A 21,560-nucleotide genomic window follows, 5' to 3' on the forward strand; every position below is an offset into this window, starting at 1 on the left:
CCACCCGCCCGCTCGTGTGCTGTTCTGGCCTTCATAGGTGCTCACTAACAGCACATTCTGCAAAGGTCTTTTGAGGCTATACGGCGGATCTTAGTTTGTTGTGGGCTTGTCCTTGTCCATGTGTGCGTTCGTGCATACGCGCTCTCAAAACATCACATCGGGTGCATCTGCAGAGTTTGCAAGCGTGGTGTCCTTGCAAGGGTACATCACTGTGCATTTGTCTCGGCATTCAACCATGCATATACACATCCCCTGGCTGGGCGTTCATGTGTCGATCCTTTGTTGTGTGCCTTTACACTCGTACGTAATACGTGCGCATGTAATAATAAATCTCTCGGTTGTTTTTGTACTTCAGGGTGTGTACGCACCTTTGACCGTCAACCTTTGTAATATTTCTTTAAGTCACACCTTCTCTTATACTGCCCCCACAGTCTGGAGCAACCTTCCCATCCCTTATCATCCTTTTTTGGGAAACTCCCACCAATTAAAACCTATGCAAAATCCACAGCTCTTCGCGTTTATATGATCATAATTCCGTGCAGCCACCATACAGTTAACTCGCCTACGTGATTAAATTATATATTTCTTATCTCGCTCGCACAGTGTCTCAGGGGTAGCGTTATATATTGAAACTTTTTAAATTGTCCTGTGATACATTACATTACAGAGTACGGATGCGTGAGGGCAATGCACAATTTATTTTTCGCGGTATTTTTGTTAAAACATTCCCTGTTTGTTTGTCACTCTATTTCACGAGGGGGTCATCGTAGGGGGGGTTCAACTAATAACCCATTGAGTATCTCAAAGGGCTATGTAAATCCCCGTTGCATTGTAGAGAGACCCATCGACTCGCACAGACACCACTGTTGTAGTCCAAGCTCCAGATCTTTTTTCCCCCACATCTCTGATTTGCACGGTTGACTACGTACTGTGCGAGAGCAGTTCAGCACTCATGCATCTTCCTTTTTTCCCCCCCTGCCTATGACTCTCTGCCTTTTTTATAATCATCATATTCCAAGCCAGACATTCCATTATTGCACAGGGGGTCAGCTGCAGGGTCAGACCTGCGCACCTCCCGAATGCGAGCGCACGCATGGACGCTCTAAGAATCGACACCGTGTTGTTGCGTTGCCCTGGCAGAGCGCTTCGCTGTGTACCTGCTACCGTGCCCGGGCCTGGAGCTGTTCGGGGCCTGCTCACTGCAGGTGACGCCCGAGAACATCCACCTGTGGGACACGCGGGACCCCCGCCTGCGCCTACTCACCTGGCCCCTCGTCTCCCTGCGCCGCTACGGCCGCGACGCCACACGCTTCACCTTCGAGGCCGGACGGTAACCACCACAGCATTGGCGGAGGCTCACTCGGTCCCACCGTATAATATGTGCGCACGCGCGCGTGTGTGTGTGTAATTAAACGGTGTGTGATAACTCAGGCAGCAGTGATGTCCTGTGGGCATTGAGGTCGCCATACTATGGCTTCCCAAGGAAATAGAGCAAGTGGATTAATTCCTCTCCGTTGCCATCTGTATGATGAAAACATCTGAATATATATGAGGACTGCAGAGCTTGGGCAATTATTGGCTCACCACCTTGTTGCCTTGCCGCTCGTCTGTGGCTTCTCATGCCTCTGAGTCTTTCGCGGTCTCCCAGAGCGAGCGAGTGCTGCGCTGCATGTTACAAGTACAACTTTATTATTTTAGGCTGAGTTCAGGCTGTGCTAAGTTCACATACCAAATGCCAGTGGGATGCATGGCCTAGAAGGAACCCAGGTCATTGAAATAAATGTGATACATGAACCACTACATCTCCATTCACAAACACACACATCAAGACAAAGATCTCCTCTATAGCCACCATAGGCTGATGGGTACTTATGAAGGCTGACTTGGCACACGAGGGGGCAGTATGGTGAGCACCTCGCCTGGCCGCCTTTGTCTCCCAAGTGCTGATGTTTTTACAAATTGCACCACCTTCTCATTTATGGCTGAGTCAATGTAGGGGAGAACCAGGACCAGTTCAGATATTTGCCACGGCCATTAACCATGGCCGAGAATTGAACCCAGGTCACCGGGTTCGTAGTACAGCACGCTAACCACTATGCTATACCGCTCTCCAGCACAAAAGCACACACCCACACAAGCATAATTCATAACCAACGTGCATATATACCACTTTTACGCGCCCACGCAGATGTCATTGATTTAGCAAACATTGTCAGTCCCTGCATGACATTCCCTCGGGCGGCAAACAGCACTTGCACCTCCCTACGGGAGCACGTGTCCCAAATAATCACTCGCGCTCTTCACGCACGGCACATCATTGCCTCTCGCTTTCATTTTTTTTCCCCTCAGCTTTTTCTCTTTCTCGCTGTCTATTCCTGTCCCCTGGAGCGCCCGTGCACACGATGGCCAATGACAGCACCCTGCAGTGAATGCACATACACACACTCCCTTTAGGGCAAAACCACACTGGCACAATCAATTATAGGTCACAGCTGTTGGGGTAGATGTGTATGTATGTGTATTTAAGCGTGTAGTATGCATGAGTACATGCGAGCGCGCGCGTGTGTCTTTATGCTGATTGATGTGTAAACATCTACTATTGTGTGTGTAAATCTTGCACGCTTATATATGTCGAAATCCGCACTCGCCCTGCGGTCGACTGGCCCAGACGAGGAGAGCCCAGCAGTACAGAAAGCAGACAATAGAGCAAATGCGGGTAACTATTAAAATGTAGCTATGATGTTGGCAATAGCATTTTGTAAATGGTGAATTTTAATAGGGGTCAAGGAATGAAATCTGCCCCTCCCTCTGTCGATTCAATGAATTGTTATGATTCGGCGCCACATTAACATTCAAGATTAGTTTTTTTTTTACATTGTGGTGAATGTAGCTTCCACTAATGGTTAAAGGCATCGGTGAACCCATTACATACAATATGAATCAACAAGATCGATTCTTACACACGTTCAAAATTAAAATTAATCGACACAGTGCATCGTTGTACCTCCATGAATTTTAAATTGAAACTTTACAAAAGTGCGTTTACGGTTTTAATCTACTCGCTGTGCCATGAGCTTCAGAAGCACGGTCATTCACAGCGACAAAACAATGTAACGACAACTGAAAAGTGCACCAAGGAGGAAGGAGCAATGCATGCTTGGAAGCTCATTGAGAGACAAAGGAAGGAACATGTATCTGGAGAACATAAGCACGTTAATGACATCAAAGTGTTTAGAAAATGAGCTAGCTTGGTGCAAGACACATTGCTAAAGGGTTCGATAATGGCAGATGGTCAAGAATAATGACCAAGTGGATTCCGAGGAAGGGGACGTATCCGGGAGGATGCAGCGATTAAATCGGCTCGTGTGCAGGAATTATGCGGATTATTACATCGCAGAATCGCGAGAGATGGTGGTGGTGTTCAGTCAGCAGTGGATTGACCATAGCTGATGATAATGCATTGCATATTCTTAGGTTTTTTCGGTAAAGTCACGTAGGTAAAAAATTAAAATTAATAAAAGTAAAATAAAAATAAAACAAAAACCACGACGTTTCGGAGGCAACACAAGCTTCCGTCTTCAGGTGGAACCGTCACAGCACGATAGCTGTATCAAGTGAGAGAAATTCCAAGAACACAGTATTTGTATATATACTGGTTGAGGGTGGGAGGAGCCAAGGTAGGCCCTGAATATTATTTTTTTCTCGAGATGCATTGCATCTTTCAGTGATATACTTTTTTAGTAGTTACAGAATATTTACAATGGTTACAGCATGGACACACAGGCTACGTTTCACTTTCCATCAGTTCCGGACAAGGCTCCTATAAATTGCGTTTAACTACAAGCTAACGACAATGCATAAATTGATCTTCTGACTCATTTACTTCAGCGGGACAGGGTAGAACGATCGTACGTGCATAATGTGTTTGAGGCGACATGCAGTGTGAACACAAGTGGTGGCGACTGAACCGAGTGCGTTTAGCCATGTGTGTAATGTTTTCACACGACGAAAATGCCAAAGTTATTTCCTGCGCTAAGGTTCATCGAGGCATTGGTGCTCATCTGCTGTTTACAGCACCGAGCCGGTGGTCGAAATTCCTCATTACTATGACAGGGATGAGCCTCTCCGTAAGACAACCACCGTTGACTTCTCCACAAAGTTGTGTTAATTTTTATCGAACTCACAAAGAACTTGATAATTGTTTTTTTACCCTTTTATCTGGCAACAAAACTGACAGCTTTTTTACGAGGAGTCATGTTTGCATAGACCACAATACCTGCAGTCATAATGCAAAAAAAAAACACAACTCTGATCATGTATGCACTGTCCTTGAAGTTGATTGGTCCACACCCGAGACAGCTTTCCTTAGAGCCTAGTCTCACATGGGTTGGACCAGATGACGCCAAAAGGCGCACAACTCAAAGACAATGCACTATCAGAGTATGAGAGCTCGGGGTAAGCATTTACACCATTGGTACCTCATTTGCCAGTAAAAAATATGATAATTGTTTTTTTACCCTTCTATCTGGCAACAAAACGGTCACCTTTTTTATGAGGAGTCTCGGGTGTGAACCAATCAACTTCAAGGACAGTGCATACATTATCAGAGTTATGTTTTTTTTTGCATTATGACTGCAGGTATTGTGGTCTCTGAAAACATGACTCCTCGTAAAAAAGGTGTCAGTTTTGTTGCCAGATAAAAGGGTAAAAAAACAATTATCATATTTTTTACTGGCAAATGAGGTACCAATGGTCACAAACAACTTGTGAAAGACCCAGCGCAGAAGATCCCTGGTTTCGATCCTGCACGAGGCTCATGGTCCACCCTAAATAAGATCCACTGCACACACCAATGGCAGATGCGGATACCTGATGCACAAATGGTAAATAATAAAAAAAAACTCTCCAGTGTGCGACTGTGGTCATCCAGAACAAGACCGTGCAACGTGTAACGACGCAATGCAGAAATAGGGAGACATCAGAGCGATACACTCCTCTCCTCCTGACGCGGTTATCTGGCTTGAGCACCCGAGTGTGAAATTGTATTTGTTGCTCTGCATCTACATCAGCCGTACAAAAGAAGAAGATTGTCTCGACCCCGGAGATGATGGGCTTAGTCAACCCCCAACCAGAATTTGAACTCTCTCAACATTTTGATTGCAAGCCGTTTGCCCTACCACTGAGCCACCCGTTGCGCTGCCTAGGCAGTATCCGTTATGCATGCTTGTTAAGATTGTACCAATGCTATTTGTTTACTAATCACTACCGCACTCCAACGAATTGAGCGTTGGCATCAGCAGTGCAGGAGTAAAAGATGGCCAAGCATGTTTTTTTGTTCCACCGCCTCTTTTGTGTGTTCGCAAGTAGCACACAACCACAAGCTTGCATCGCGTTGTTGTCTCTGCTTAATTCATATCCATATGTAAGATAATGAAAGGACAATCAACAATCTAGCCAGGATAAGTGGGAAGCCGTTGTTTTGCCTGTCATATAGAGCGAGTTCATAAAAGTATTATTCATTCAATTATTATAATCAGACAACAGTTTCTTACATGTCAACCAATACGGTTTACCCAATTACAGGGAAATTGAGTAAAAATATTTGTCTATTTGTTTGTGTTTCTCCCTTGTGATGGGACTTTGTAGGATGAACGTTGGGATTTATAAGGGCACGGGGCGACCAATAAGGTCTGAATTGGTCTGCAATAGGGTAGGGCACTGATAAGGGGTTGACAGGTATGCAGTTTGAACGGTGAAATTGAAAATTAGGCATCATCCAGTTTTCCTTGTATGCTTTCGTTTTTAAAGTTTTATCTTTTTCTTCCAAACTGAAAAGCTCGAGGGATAAAAAAAAAATACAGAACAGACGTTTGGTAAAATCACACCTGGGATGTTGGTGAACACCTGCAACCAATCCCATTATCGGCAACTGGAGGTCAAGAGGGATGAAACTCTGTAGATAAAATCTTCATCCATCCAAGCGTGTGTGTGTGTGTAGTGTTATCGACCTAGCTCAATCTGCTGTCTAATTGTACCTCTTTATCAATGGATGATCCCTTCATGGACTCGAAATACATCACCCAATCAATGGCACATTACATAATTGTAAGCGCTTAAAAAAAACGAAGTCAATACCACATCGAAAGTACCGTAATTTTATCAATCTGCGATTATTTCGAGCTAGGGCGTTTTTTGGGCAGGTTCGGCAAGAGTTTCCGGCTTAACTCCCTCGCTGGTTACTCGCGGTGTAAACCCGTACGTGGAGGTATATACGTACGTACGTACGTTGAACTTCTTTGGGACCGCATGTAGCCAACCGTGCTAATTGGAGGCACGTTTGCGGGGTGGGCGTGCGCGTGTGTGTTGGCGAGACAGGTCATGTGACACGGGCGAGGGCCTCTTCACGTTCCAGACGGCGGACGGCGAGGAGGTGTATGAGCGCGTGCACGCGGCCACGCTGGCGCTTGCCGAGCAGCATCGCCGCGCCCTCCTGGAGCTGCAGAACAACGCTCGCGTCAGTGCACAAAGACAAAGATCTGCCCGTGTAGCCTTTAACAGACCGTTAGGGCAAGTGCTGTTAGCGAACACCCGATGAACGACACACGAGAGGGTGGGTGGCCAGCACCACGCCCCGCCGCCTTTTGTCTCCCCAGTGGTGATGCGTTTTTATACATACCACTCGGTACTCATTTGAGGCTGAGTCGATCACCAGTTCCTCACTGGTGTTGGCCATGAGCGAAAATCGAACTCGGCTCTCTGGATTCATAGCTACCACTCTTTACACACGAAGAACCCCCGTATAGCCTTGAATAGACTGTTGGAGCCACGTGCTGTTAGATTAGCACAGTTGGCTGGCTGCGTATGGTGCGAAAGAAGTTCAACATACATAGAGAGCACCTGTGAAGGCCAGCACAGCACACGAGGGGTTGGGTGGCAAAAACCACACCTGGTCACCTTTATGTCCCCACTGCTGAAATGTACTACACACCGCAACACACTCGTTTAAGGCTTACTCAACTTCAGAGAGGTTCTGGACCGGCTCAAGTATTCGCCACTGTTATTAGTCATGGGCGAACTCAGGTCACCGGGTTCGGAGTGAAGTGTGCTAGCCACTGCACTACCGCTCCTACACACACACGTGCTTACATATGCATACATACATGCACACATACACAACTATGAAGATCACCGCTGTAGCCTTATAGACTGTTAGGGCAAGTGCTGTTAGCGAGCGCCTATTAAGGCCTGCACAGCACGCAATGGGGTGATGAGACCAGCATCACACCTGGCCACGTTTGTCTCCCCAATGCTGATGTTTGCATACCATACCAAGTACTCATTATTGTCAGGGCAAGCTTTGAATGAGTGCTTATAATGGTTGATACAGATGCCGTTTGATAATTTATGTTGTTGGATGATGATCATGCTTAGACAAATGGATGATGATGATGATGATTCTGACAATGATGTGATAATGAAAGCAACGATTATGACGAAGATGATGTTCTTGATTGACAATGAGTATAATGGTAATTATGATGCCAACGCGAGTGCTAGTTGATGATGATAATTATGATGATGACGGTATTAACGAAGACATTAAAGTATTGATTATGCTGCTGCTAATGATGATAATGGGTCCCTGTCTTCCAGCTGCTGAGCCCTTGCGGTGAAGACCTCGCTCCGAGCGCCATGCTACCACGCAGCGCTTACTGGCGCCACATCACACGACAGAACAGTGACTCTCCTGTCTATGCTGACGGTATGCATGCACCCACAAAGACAGATGAAGATCCCCCGTGTAGCCTTAACAGACAAGTGCTGTTAGCGAGCACCTATGAAGGCCGACGCGGCACACCAGGGGGTTGGTGGCCAGCACCACACCCAACCGCCTCTGTCTCCCCAGTGGGGAAATGTACAAACCGCACCAGGTACTCATTTAAGGCTGAGTCGACCTAGGCGGATAATCGTCACTGGTTTGAGCGGGAATGGAACTCTTGTCGCCGGGTTCGTAGTGCAGCGCGCTAACCGCTACACTCCCGCTCCCCACATACTCACTCTTACATTCATATCAATGCACAAGTTATTCAGTTTCCCTTGGCATGTTAACAATTCACAGACCCTCATTTGCCTCCACAGAGAGTCAATGAATTGTCGTGATTTGGGGTTGCGATTCAATTAAATAATAATCAATCAATCATTTTTGTCTCATTTATTAGCACGTCGTTAGCATTGTTTTTCTTTATTGTCTCATTTGTACATTATTGTACGCTCCATTATTCCAAATGTAACATTATGACATTACTTGCATATAATTTGCATTCATTGCAAAATACTGATTCTCTCGCACGTAATAATGGGTTTTACACGATGCATCATAGCATGCCATATTTGTACCAAGATATACTTAACATGCTGCATCAACGTAACACGGTTACATTAATGCAAACAGCTCCGTGTTGTTGTTTTTGTTGTTGTTAAACATACACTTGGCATATACTGAAATATTTATTGGAACCATCGTTAACAAGTTAATGTCCACCTGTGTATTTTGCATTGTCAGATCCAGCCAGCATGGCAGCTGTCCTTCCCCGTGCACACACCTTCTGCACTCTCAGCCAATCACAGCAGCCCTTCAAGGCCTCGGCTCCTCTCTTGGCTTCAGCATCTCCTGGGTCGCACACTCATCTGACTCATCTGGTCCCGTCGCCGGATTCTTGAGGTCTCATCCTATCACAAGTCACAAAAGTGAATCCAAATAGCAGACAGGAGCTCCCTGCGGTCTTCGTACCATGCATCTTTACATATGCACGCTGGACACAAATCCCCACCGAGTATAGCAAAGCCATTTGACGAGCGTTTAATCTTGGCTTAAAATTTAGTTCACATCACCCTGCTCTGCCTGGGTGGATAGCGTGGCGTGTGATTGACCATGCCTTCAGGTCTTTCGCCTGAAATGTGATTGTAGAACACGCGTATTGATTAATGAGCGGGTGCGGAAGGTTTCCGCTTGATGTTTTTTTTGTCTGGAGGACCCATTAGAAGATAATGATTTAATTTACTAAAAAGCTACACATCGACACCAGGGAGGTTAAGAGCTTTGTGGGTGCAAATGCTTTGTACGATGGAAAGTTTTGGGGTATGAAAATTTTAACTGATGTATAATTGTGTTTTTATTGCTGTATATCGTTTTTAAATCGATCAGTCACCTTTTAATGCCAGGTATAATACAAATGTTGACAATTGATTAATTGAACCCTTAACTTAATGAGTAATTATTCATTACATATGAACCTGAATGAAAAATAAATATAAAGTATCTTGCTGATAACTTTGTGCAGATTGACCAATGACAAGGTTTTTATAGGGGAAGATTATTTGAATCCTACCTTGACTGCCACAAGATTACAGTACAGAAAATGTACTGAATATTGATCCTTCTGAACATTTGAAACAAGGTCAGATGGTCAAACGGGATGTATAATGAACTCCTTTTTTAATTGTCACGTGTGTTAGGGCTGGGACGCATTTGCAATAAAGCGACCACATTGTGAATTGATAAATCTCGTAAACTTAGACTTCTGTTTAAAGAGTCCAGCTGAAAAGCATTTATACTTTTTTAGGATCTTGTAAAAAAAATAATGTCTGCTAGAATTACTTATTTTAGAAGTCGAATGATAAAGGTCAAATTAATGATGTTAGTAATAATGTCATGTACAGTTGTTGTGTGATTGGACTAATTACACATTTACGTCTTGTGGTGAGTGATTAGTCGGTGGTTTTAAGAGGTGGGGAAGGACAGATTCTGTTATGTAGTCAGTGATTTGTAACAGTCCTTTGCACAAAAGGGTAAACTAAATCAATTGAACTACATTTTTTGCTCCAAACGCTTTTAATTATGAAACTACCTCGACTGAGGTCACTTATAACGTGCGACATTTGAAAAATGAGTTTTTCAGAAATGGTTTATTTCCAAATTATCGCTGCATTTTCAAAAGTTAAGTTTTACATCAATGGTTTTATTTCCAAATTAGCTGCTTTAAATACAATGTATTTATCTAGTGCAAGAATGTCTAACATTATATTTTGGCAATGAGCTCCAATTTGGCTTAATTGTATTTCAAATATTGCACTGATTTCAGTATGATTAATTGAAGAAACGGTAGGCTAAGGAAAGTGTCGTACACCTGGAGAATCTCCAACTTATTTCAAATTTTGTTCGATTACAGCCCAAGTGGATAGCGTGTAGAACTTGGAGATTGCAAAAATGCATTCTCAATATCCAAGTTAATAGTCAGTCGAATGGTATATCGATTTGCAAACATTTTTATTCAGAGGTAAGATAATGATTTACTTACACGACTCCTGTATACACTGTGCATTCAAAGGTTACTTCTCTATACTGTGCTGGAGGTTAAATGGCCACTTGTAATTTTAAGGCCCGTTCAGTTCCGAATCACCCTGTGTGGTGTATGTTTAGTTTAACATGTACATATAATATATACAACAATCTGCGGTACGTGGAACAATGTTGGTGTCATTGATGGATTATGGTGGAATACTTTTCAGGTTCTCAACTCCAGAATTCAGCAGCTCAATCCAGTCCCATTTTTTGCATCACATTTACATATTGGCTATATTCTTGTAATCACATTGATCCAGGTTGGCATGTTTTGAAAACATGCACTGGCTTTGGCTGCCCGTGACCTGGAGTTGACAGCTTAGTCTGGGGAGAAGGTGGGCTACAATTTCTTGTGATCATCCCGGCAGCTGCCAGGAGTTTATCAGGTGTTCAGCTCCAGGGCGTTCCCACATGTGAATTCTATACCTTTGTGCTTAACCCTCCTAAACCATTAGATGGATAGATTAGTCATATGAATGATCTCAGATTTGTTTTGGCTTACACCATATGATTACTGGCCTGTTGTCGGACATTGCTCTCAACGTGCGAGGAGCTTCATTAGAACCTGAAGCTCCCAGCATTTGAAAAAGCTCTCGGCACGTGGCATGAAACGTCAGACATCACGCCAAACAACACAACGGTAGAGCCCGAAAACACATCGGAGAGCACGTACAGCACAATCACAAAAAACCTGCGTCATTGTCATACGTATGTATTACACGTGTGTTTAATATTCATTTGCTTGTGGCTGTAATAGAGTTCAGACCTACCAGCAGGATCCCAGGATGTGTTCAGCTGAAAATGTTCTGTTGCTTCTCGACGTAGGAGTAGAGATCGAGAGAGGAGACCATTTGTTGTACTTGAGCGTTTTCCCCCCCTGTAACGTGGGGGTTTATGGTGGAGCTCACGAGCCTGTGTTGGCCTGCAGTAGTATTTCGAACGGAAACCTTGATCTCTTGTGATCGGCGACCAGACTATGTGTCTCGTGAACTTTTCGCTATGGACAATCGGACGTCTTTGCTTGCTCGTTTTATCTGTGGGGTCACCCCACTGCCCTGTACGTGACTATGTTAGTTTTGTTCAGTGGCGTAACCGAAAGTCGTAATTTATATTTTAAAAAATGTATTGGTAATACTTAGGTGAGTTTAAAAAGCGTCAAAAGAGATGTTCTACTTTTTTTTCTTTATTGTCCAAATACATAGGTATATCAGTTTTGTTTAATAAATACATTCTACTCATGTGGTCTTTGGTCATATCTGGGAAATTTGTTGGCATTTCTTATAAAAAATATTTCAAATGTACAATGTGTATATTATAAACAGACTTTATTAAAGGAAACATAAAACGTTTAACCCAAAGAATGATCTAATATCTGAATTATTTTTCCTGGCCAAATATATTGGATTTTTTATTTTAAAATACTATACACATTGCACATGTGCTAAAGGTACTAAAGTATCTGTATATTAAATTAAAATAATTGTTTCAAGATTCTCCCAAATAAAGTGGCATGTTAACTTGTCATTGCAAAGTTATCTTCATTTTGTGGAACAACGCATGTTTCTCATCGCCTGTGATGTCTAGCCCCTACACTCAGAGGCCACCATCCATATATTAATTCGTATGGCATGTAACCCAATTTACATTTGATGTTTTACTGTTACGAGTGCTCGGGCACTGTGGCTAGTCACGTAATGGGTGTTTCTTCCATTATTATTTCACGTAAATAGTTGTTCCTGTACAGCATAGTTTAACCCTAGTAGTAAGATGCTGTACAGATCTTATAATTATCCACGGCCTCTCTGGGGAAGTGGGCGGTGCTGTTCGTGTCAATATCCTATTTGCCAACATCTCCCACGGAACTCAAAGGTGCCAGTCCAGCTGAATACAGAGACCTCGTCTCTCAGGTTCTGTCTATCCAGGGCCATGTGTTTTTTGCTGGAGAGATTCCACAGAGTCACTGCCACCACTATCGGCACGACCACCACTGTCACCATCAGCAGCAGCACCACCACCAGAGCCAAGAGGCCATCATGAACCCAGTGAATAAGCACACTGGATGGGAGACCCTGATGGCACAATGAACCCAGCATGAGCATTGTACTGGGAGGAACCTCCTGGCTACACCAGCCCACAGTGGAGTATTGTGTCCGTCAGTCCGTCGTGCATCCAAAAATGGGAGGGGTGGGGCTGGGTGGAGAGGGGAGGGTGGGGAGGGGCTGGGTGGGGAGGGGCTGGGTGGGGAGAGTGGGGAGGGGCTGGGTGGGTGGGGAGGGGTGGGTGGGGCTGGGTGGGGAGGGGCTGGTCACCCCGTGGTGCCCTTATAAAACTCAACGTTTAACCTACTCACGCTGGCTTGTGACCGCCCTCACAGTCGGCCATATTTGCGGAATACACCACGCCGCCGTTGACCCTGGCCATTGACCGAGCAACCCAACGTTCCTACCAGCTCCCTCCGCAGGAATGTGTTTAAAAGAGGAGCCATGGGCTGGCAGGGAACGTGTTGAGGTAAACTAGAGCTCAAGAATCGGAAGAAACACTTTGAAGGAAATTATATTTATAATACAATCACAAAAAGGAAAGCATAATGTTATTTGACATTTGTATTTTCTGGCATATTGATGCCCATGTGGATCATTATCCCATAAGTTGGCAATTATTTCGTTCGCTATGCTTCATGGACATGTAGAAGGCTAATAGTCTGTAATTTATCAATCAGTTTTGTGTCCTTGATATAATTGAATAGACTAGAGGTTTAGACATTGACTTCAAGCTTTCGTGACTGCAGGTCTTTCGGTAAAGTCACGTAGATAGGTTCAAATTAATGAAAATAAAATTAAACTACGACATTTCGATCGCAACACAAGCGGTTCATCAGGCTGCTTGATGTCGAGTTTTTTTCTTCCTTCTGGTGCAGATTTATCTTTTTTCATATTGTAAAGAGAAATGGTTAATTTTGTCTATCATGCGTTATTGTTCCATCTTTCTCTCGAAGGACGAGCGCTTGTGATTTACCACTCATCGACAAACGTTTCTCGCGATTGATGCTCCTATTGTTTATTATGACGTGACATCCTGTTGTGGTCTCTGGTTTCTATCCCCATTCTCCTCCTGCCCTCTTGGTCCTCTTCCAGCACACCGACCTGTCCCGGGCCACCTCCGCATCCAATCCATAGTCTTTCAATCCCTGGTTCGCCACATCAAAACCGCCTCTCTAGCTCAGCTTCTTGGCTGCTGTCCTGGTGATTCCGCGTTCATCACTTCTCCTCTGTTCCTATGACGTGTCCTAGCCATGTCCTAAGAGATTCCACTGCATGTGTACATTTGTCAGAATCGATCGGAATCTTGATTTATCCTGGAGAAGTCCGATGAGCTTTGAAGCTCTTTTTCACAGATGCCCAGTAAAACTATGGTGGGGAGGTTTTGTTGTTGTTGTTCATAAGATGTGAGTGAAGCACACAAACTTGGACAGCTCATTCTCCGCTTGCACCACACCACAGGGTGTCATTATTAGACGTGTGTGTGTGCGTCATGGATGCTGCCGTGGTGTTAAATGGTTAGCACACTGGCCTAGCAATACAGAAGTTGACGCTTAAATTATTCCGGCAAGGCGATTTTAGACAACTGTGGTGCAAGCTCAATCAGATAGTTATATTTTATACACATTCAGAGCGCTTACAATTATCAGAACTGCTCCACTCCATGTACAATAAAGTACATATTTTGTTGCACATTCAGATACCTTACAAACCCTACATAACAAATAAAGAAATGACATAATTTGCACGTGCAATGTTGACGTGTGGTAGGGGGAAATTCGTGTGATAATGGTGAGAGCACGTGTTGTGTGGTGCGTGTGCCCGTGTCAGAGGAGGGCAAATGCGCATTAGGCACGTGCAAGTTTGGGGCATCCTCAAGGATCCATTCCGCCCCAGGGTCTCCACTTTCATTCATCTGATACTCGCTCACACGCCGGCAAAATTCTCTCGGTTGATGCCTGCTGAGAGATTCCGCACGGCGTTTCCCCTCCCCCCGTCTCCTGAAGGCAGGCCAGCACGACTGCCAACAGCAACGTACAAAGACAAAGATCCCCCGTATAGACTTAACAGACTGTAGGGGCAAGTGCTGTTAGCGAGCACCTATGAAGGCCGGAACGGTACACGATGGGGTGGGGTGAGCCAGCACCACGCCCGACCGCCTTTGTCTCCCGAGTGACGATGCTTACTCACCGCACCAGGTACTCATTTGAGGCTGAGTCGACCTAGGGGAGGCCCGGGACCGGTTCAGATAATCGTCACTGTTGGTGTTGTACCTCCTGTCGCCGGGTTCATAGCGCAGCGCGCTAACCGCTGCACCACCGCTCCACAGCGATAGTGTAGCGGTTAGCTCCAAGACCATCATAGCTCGAAAGATTTAAGTTGGCCAGTCCACATACACGCACACACACGTGTCGGTTAAGGATGAAGCTTAACATTTATAGGATGAAGCTTAACATTTATAGGGGGCCGTCCATAAATGACGTCAGGCGATTTTGGACGATTTTGACCCCCCCCCCCTTCGTCACACGGCGTCACAAAAAGTCAGACCCCCCCCCCCCTCAAATATGACGTCACAAAGCTCTGCCCCCCCCCCAAAAAATATAAAACATGCTTCAAATCGCTTTAAACTATTGTCATTGTAGTGCGTATTTAATGTGGCACTGCACTCTGATGTTGTAGGAGAAAATATGTATTAAACAGTCTATTTAATTAAGTAGAACGTGTTGTCTATATTTATTCAAAGTTGCGCATTTTTATGTAACGTCACATTTCTTAACCCCCCCCTCCCCCCATCGTCACACATCGTCACAAATGTCTGACCCCTCTCAGGTGGGTGACGTCATTTATGGACGGCCCCTATGGTCCATACTCTTTGGTTCTTGCGGTAAAGTCATGTAGGTGAAAAATACAAAAAATAAGAATACAAATAAAAAAATAGAAATAACCACAACTTCAAATCTCGAATGAACCACCTCTACGGGGAGGGATTCCACGTATCTGTTACAGCTTTTAACAGACAACGGGACAAGAAATCACAGCTAATCGAGTGGCTCTGTGGTTGTCCCACCTGATGATGGAAGCTTGTGTTGCTTCCGAAACGTCGTGATTTAGTTTAGTTATTTCATTATTTATTCTTATTTTTTCATTTCACCGATATAACTTCACCGAAAGAGCCAACAAAGAGTATGGATCCTTGCAGTCACGAAAACTTCAAATCTAGAATGGCCCCTAGGGTTCTTTATTGGCTTAGCGTCTCAAAGCGGCGGGCATCGCATCTCATCTGAACCGTAGCAGTGCAAGGTGGAAGTCCAGCCTTGGGGACACATTTGGCATCGGTTGATAATCGGTGCGAGGTGTATCCTAGCACCTGGGTGTAAGCCTGCCTCAAGGAGTCGATTTCGCTTTTTTCTTATGAAGTAATTTTCAAGAAATGTAACAAATGTGGCACGTTGTATCACACCAGTATCTGATGATATCAGAGCCATACTGAAATGTAATGCAGGTTTTCCTCGGTTTGCGCGAGTGTGGTTTGTGCAATGTCGCGTATGTGATGTGGCTAACCAATTTCTACCAAGAATTCGCTATGTTACGTGGTTTGAACTCACTCATATGTGGCTGTGTGTGTGTGCTGTACAGGAGGACGTGGAGCTGAGTGGACTTGCCGATGACTGGTACCAATGGTGTCAAGATCGGCCTCTGTGGAGGAGGCTCGTGAAGGACGCTACTGGGCAGTTGGAGGCAGTCGCCCTCCAACAACAACGGAGGGCGGAGGAGCCACGCTCACAACAACGAGCGGAGCGCCGGGTGGCTAAAGCACAGCTAGTTGGCACAGTAGGGGGCACAGGTGGTGCATCAGCCATTCATCTCGGTCATCTCAGTCAGTCGACCCGTGGCACCTGGGTCTGCCCCGTGACCTCCTGCCATCGGGCGTTCGACACTTCACGTGGCCTCAAGGTGCACATGGCCTTTCATAAGCGTCGTGGTGACGTCACCGCCACTTAGTGGCGAAAGGTGATTGTTGCTGTATGCTGATACTCGGCAGGCAGCTATGTCCTCGTGCGGTTTCGCACGCGACGACCATTTACTAATTGGCTGTGTCGGGTGGTGGCGGGTTTAACGACACATTTATATTTACGCGATCTAAGCCAAAACCCTCTATTTTGAATAGTGGTCGCGAACGCTTATGTGCTGAACAGTGTCTAGAATACATAATTTAGTTTTTTTGGGGTTATATCGCGTAAATATAAATGTGTCGTTAGACCCGACACAGCCAATTAGTAAGGTTTTTCACGTCAACAGAACGTGACCAATTCGTTACGAGGACAGCAACAACCGGTGTGTTGGAGAGCAAATCCACAACATTTACAATCTGAGTACGACGTTTCGCCAGTAATTACAACTAGCATCATCAGGCAGACAGTGTCCATAATAGTTCGTCCCTTGTTTGAAGATGCGTTGTGTGTGGGTATATATCGTGAGCGTTAAAGAACACCTTCAGAGCCGATGTTTGCTTCGTTGTGCAAACCAAGTGGGAGTCTCTTTGCATCTGAGAACCCGGTATACGACGCCCTCTGGTGACATAGGTGAATACTGCCCCCTCCTCCCTCCGATTGAAGCAACCTGCTGCAGCTGCTGCTGATAAGGGCCGATCAACTGTTGTGATGCCCCGTGAGGATTACGATAATACAATCAAAGATTCACTGGATGAAGGTACCTACCGTAAAATTAAACGAGACCCAAGCAATACCTTGGAACGTAAGACAGCGGCAATCATTGCCAAGTCATCAAATCCCAAGGAAGAGCAATACCTGATCAAATCAAGGGCCTCAAAACCACCAAGACTTTGTGGGCTACCAAATATTCACAAATCTGATGTCCCATTAAGACCCATAGTTAGTACAATAGGCTCTGCCACGTACAAATTAGCACAATAAGTAACGAAACAAATACAGTCCTACATTGGTAAGACCTCTTAGTGTATTAAAAACTCAGAACATCTCGTAAATATAATTAAAGATATTAAGCTTAACCCTAATGATATTCTCGTAAGTGTTTATGTGATTTCTCTGTTCACGAGGGTTCTGGTCAACGAGTCAATTAAATAGCTCGATACTCTGGTAACGAACACAGGTTTAGCCAAAGATATCCCACGACGAGCTGAACACAGTCTGAAGAACACCTATTTCTTGTGGAAAGGTGATTTCTATAAACAAAAGGAAGGATCAGCAATGGGCTCTCCTTTGTCTCCTGTGATTGCGAATTTGTACGTGGAAGATTTTGAAGCCAAAGCAATAGCTTCATCCACACTAAACCCCTCTGCTTGGTGTTGATATGTGGATGACACACTGGTGGTCTGGCCACACGGCAACGATACACTTAACGAATTTCTAAATCATCTGAACTCGCAGAACCCGTCCATCCAGTTCACCAAGTGGAAGTTTACAGAACTCTCCCATTTCTGGATATTCTACTCGAGCGCGGCCGAAATGGTAAAATAACACACCGAAAGAAAACGCACACTGACTCATATCTGAATGCAGACATACCATCACCCCTAACAGAAAACCTATCTCATCAAGACGTCATACATTGGGCTAAGAATGCATCAGATGGTGATAGTCTGAGAAGTGACATTAAACATTTTTAAGCAGCGCTGCAATTGAACGGTTACAATGATGCACAAATCAATAGGGCACTGAATGCAAAAACAAATCAAATAACATGAGAGTTGAAACTGAACTAGTAATTAAAACTATTAAAATACCGTACATTGCAGGAGTGATTGATAAACAAGCCAGATTTTTTGAAAAAAAACTCCATAACATCCGAGTCAGATTTGGCACGATACATAAAATACATAAACTAATATCTGATACTAAAGATGGATTACCGAAGCTATCAACGGAATGTGCGTATTTGGCTGCGGGACCGCTGCGTCCACTAGAGGGAGGCTCTGTGTGCTATGGGAAGCTGCCATGCGTTGGGTTTGTGCATTCAAAAAGAAATACATGTACAATAGTACACGTACATTTCAAACTTCTTTATATACATTACTTTACGGGTCAATAACATGAGCTGTTCTGTAGAGTTTCATATTATAAATATTACAATAATCTAAGTGCGTTGTTTAAAATTAATAATTAATAGCTTTGATTCGTAAGGCGCATTTCATCTTGTCGACCCCAATGTGCCGAATCATCAACTATGATTTATCCACCGCTGGCTGAAGGAATGCCTGGCAGTTTAGAGGTTAATATTGTGCAGGCGTTGCCATTTGAAAGAACTGTCTTGTTAAAAAAAAATCGTTCTGTATAACTCTAAATGTCTTGAGTTTGTTTTATTTGAAAATAATAAGCAACGAAATTGGTAACAAATCACAGCGTGAGTGGCAACAATCGCAGCAGTATATTTTAGCCGGTCGCGTTTACAAATATACGCTTTCCCTGCATTATATATATACATTTTGAAGCTTACAGAATTAGTTAGGTGTGATGGATCACAAGGAGGTAAGACTGACTGTCTTTGAAACAAAACGTCAGCCAGGCCCTTTAATCCACCACGCACTTAAAAGCGGTGTCCTCGAATGATCTCATTTTTGAGCAAAACCAGAAGTAGTATGTCTGTGTGGGAGGCTATGAATAATGCACAGACGTGGATTAGGCAGTGGAAAATTGATGCATGAATTTAGAATTCATTACGCAGCGTAATTTACATCTGCACGTGGTTAGAAGTTTTTAGATTGCGAAATTTAAATAATGCACACGGACACTGTTATGCATGACACTTGTCATTTTATCTTCAATAAATAGGACAGTTAAAGTGTCTGCATATTCAAATGATCATGGGTTTTGGTGAAGCTGTGTCAATTGCTTAAATTATATTATAAATTCCTGTAACAGAGTCCAATCTATCCAAAGAAAACCCGCTGCTGACTTCACACAAAGTGGTAACCGTTGTAAGAGCTTGGAAACCGTGGCCATCAATAAATAATTTCTGACCAAGTACTATTTTTGCATAAATAAAACGATCTTTTTAAATCGAGGTTGGTGCAATTTATTTTTCAATCTGTAATGCTTGTCAGTTTATGTGCTAGATGTGCTACATGTTATAGCTAGAGGCTTTATTATGCGTTTTTCCTTTTAGCCATATAAAACCTTTGGATATCTTTAATATCAATTTTTTTTGTTAATATGGGGTTAACAATCCCGTTTAACTATAGCTTTTCATTCATCCTCTTTTTTTATACAACCTAATCCTGAATGCACACGAGAATCATCATATGAAGGGTTTAACAGAGGTTTTTTTTAGTGCCTCTCACCACGATGAGATTTAGATTCCTGCCACCACGCCCGCACAAAATGTTTACGCAGTGGTAATGTGAACATTTATCATTGTTTACGCGTGAGACTTTTATTGAGATGTGTACTGCCCTGTACAGGAAATATACTAAACGCTCGAAGACAAATTACTCGATCAGTGTCACTGGACATAAATCGGGGATATAGGCGGAGGCGAAAAATGTGTACCAAAAAAAATCTGAACTCTACATTTTAAATTATTTTTACTGTATTTTGAACCGCAAATGGTGAAGTCCATGCAATATTTCTTGCATGTATTATTGTCATCTTTGTCAATTTTACACACTTCGCTAATTACGGCACAGTATTAATTTGTATTTGATCTCGAAGTTCTAAGTTTGGATATCAATCAGCACTAACGTGCTTGGTTTTTGTTGGCAACATGTATTTAGATTATTTAGATCATTTTGCTGCTATACATTTCCACGCGATGATACACTTTGTTGAGCTATCATCTCTGAACAGGTCGCTTCTGAAAAAAATAAGTTAATAGCTCAGTGGTCTTTACCTGGTAAGATTAACAAAAATATGTTCGTTTTAGACCATTGGAACCTCCTTTGCCAGTAGCTTAATCAATGTATACAAATTAAACGAACATGATAATTGTTTTTTTACCCTGTCATCTGGAAACAAAACTGACACCTTTCTTACAAGGAGTCATGTTTGCATTGACTACAATTCCTGCGGTCGGAATGCAAACAAAAAACACAAGTCTGATAATGTATGCACCAGAGGTGTGGACTCGAGTCATGTGACTTGGACTCGAGTCAGACTCGAGTCATGAATTTCATGACTTGCGACTCGACTTGGACTTGCATAACAATGACTTTGTCCCACCTCTGAGATGTGGACTCGAGTCATGTGACTTGGACTCGAGTCAGACTCGAGTCATGAATTTGATGACTTGCGACTCGACTTGGACTTGCATAACAATGACTTTGTCCCACCTCTGGTATGCACTGTCCTTGAAATTGATTGGTCCACACCCGAGACAGCTTTTCTTAGAGCTTAGTCTCACATGGTGTGACTCCTTGTAAAAAAAGTGTCAGTTTTGTTGCCAGATAAAAGGGTAAAACAAAAATTATCATGTTCGTTTTATTGGTATACATTGTTTAAGTGATGTGTTTACTCCTATCGTTAGCTATCGTACCGTTCTGACCCTTCCCTCACCGGAACGTCTGTGAAAAAGAGCTTCACAGCTCATCGGATTCCTCCAATTTTTTCATTCGCCTAATGGCAATACATCTGCCCTACCTCTAGGTCAGGGGTCGGCAACCTACGGCTCCGGAGCCGCATGCGGCTCTTTACGGGCTGCTTCTTGACGATATGTACGTATGTACAGTATGTACTCAGATGCATTGCGGCTCTTGAAATACTGAATTTTGTACCGAATTGGAAAGAAATGGCTCTTCTTGTTATTTTGGTTGCCGACCCCTGCTCTAGGTGGTGGTGGTGGAGGGAAAACCCTCTGGTCTGGCAGCGGGCGCGCGGCGGTGGGGGGAGGAGGAGGCGGGGGGGTAATTAATAATAATTTATTTATTTTCTTAGGTTTTTTCGGTAAAGTCACGTAGGTAAAACATCAAAATTAATGAAAATAAAATAAAAATCACGACGTTTCGGAGGCAACACAAGTTTCCGTCATCAGGTGGGACCGTCACAGCCGGATTAGCTGCATCAAGCTTCAAATCTAGAATTATTTATTTATTCCCCACCACCCCTCCCCCCACGAGGCGACGGTTTACTGACGTCACTCGGCGCGCT

At 43.9% G+C, this 21,560-nt stretch overlaps 1 protein-coding gene across 1 annotated transcript in view; it reads left to right on the plus strand.

Moving 5' to 3' along the window:
• LOC144727613 (docking protein 6-like) overlaps nt 1-11,926 on the plus strand; it is a 52,508-nt gene extending 40,582 nt beyond the window's left edge. Inside the window, exons 5-8 of the mRNA XM_078606560.1 lie at nt 1,141-1,330; nt 6,376-6,514; nt 7,654-7,762; nt 8,564-11,926. Coding sequence (XP_078462686.1) covers nt 1,141-1,330; nt 6,376-6,514; nt 7,654-7,762; nt 8,564-8,721 — 596 coding nt within the window. The 3' untranslated portion in view covers nt 8,722-11,926. The remainder of the gene's footprint in view (nt 1-1,140; nt 1,331-6,375; nt 6,515-7,653; nt 7,763-8,563) is intronic.
• Nucleotides 11,927-21,560: the final 9,634 nt, after the last annotated feature.

The sequence above is a fragment of the Lampetra planeri genome, chromosome 26 (assembly GCF_965212315.1).
Source record: "Lampetra planeri chromosome 26, kcLamPlan1.2.h2, whole genome shotgun sequence".
Classification (NCBI taxonomy): Eukaryota; Metazoa; Chordata; class Hyperoartia; order Petromyzontiformes; family Petromyzontidae; genus Lampetra; species Lampetra planeri.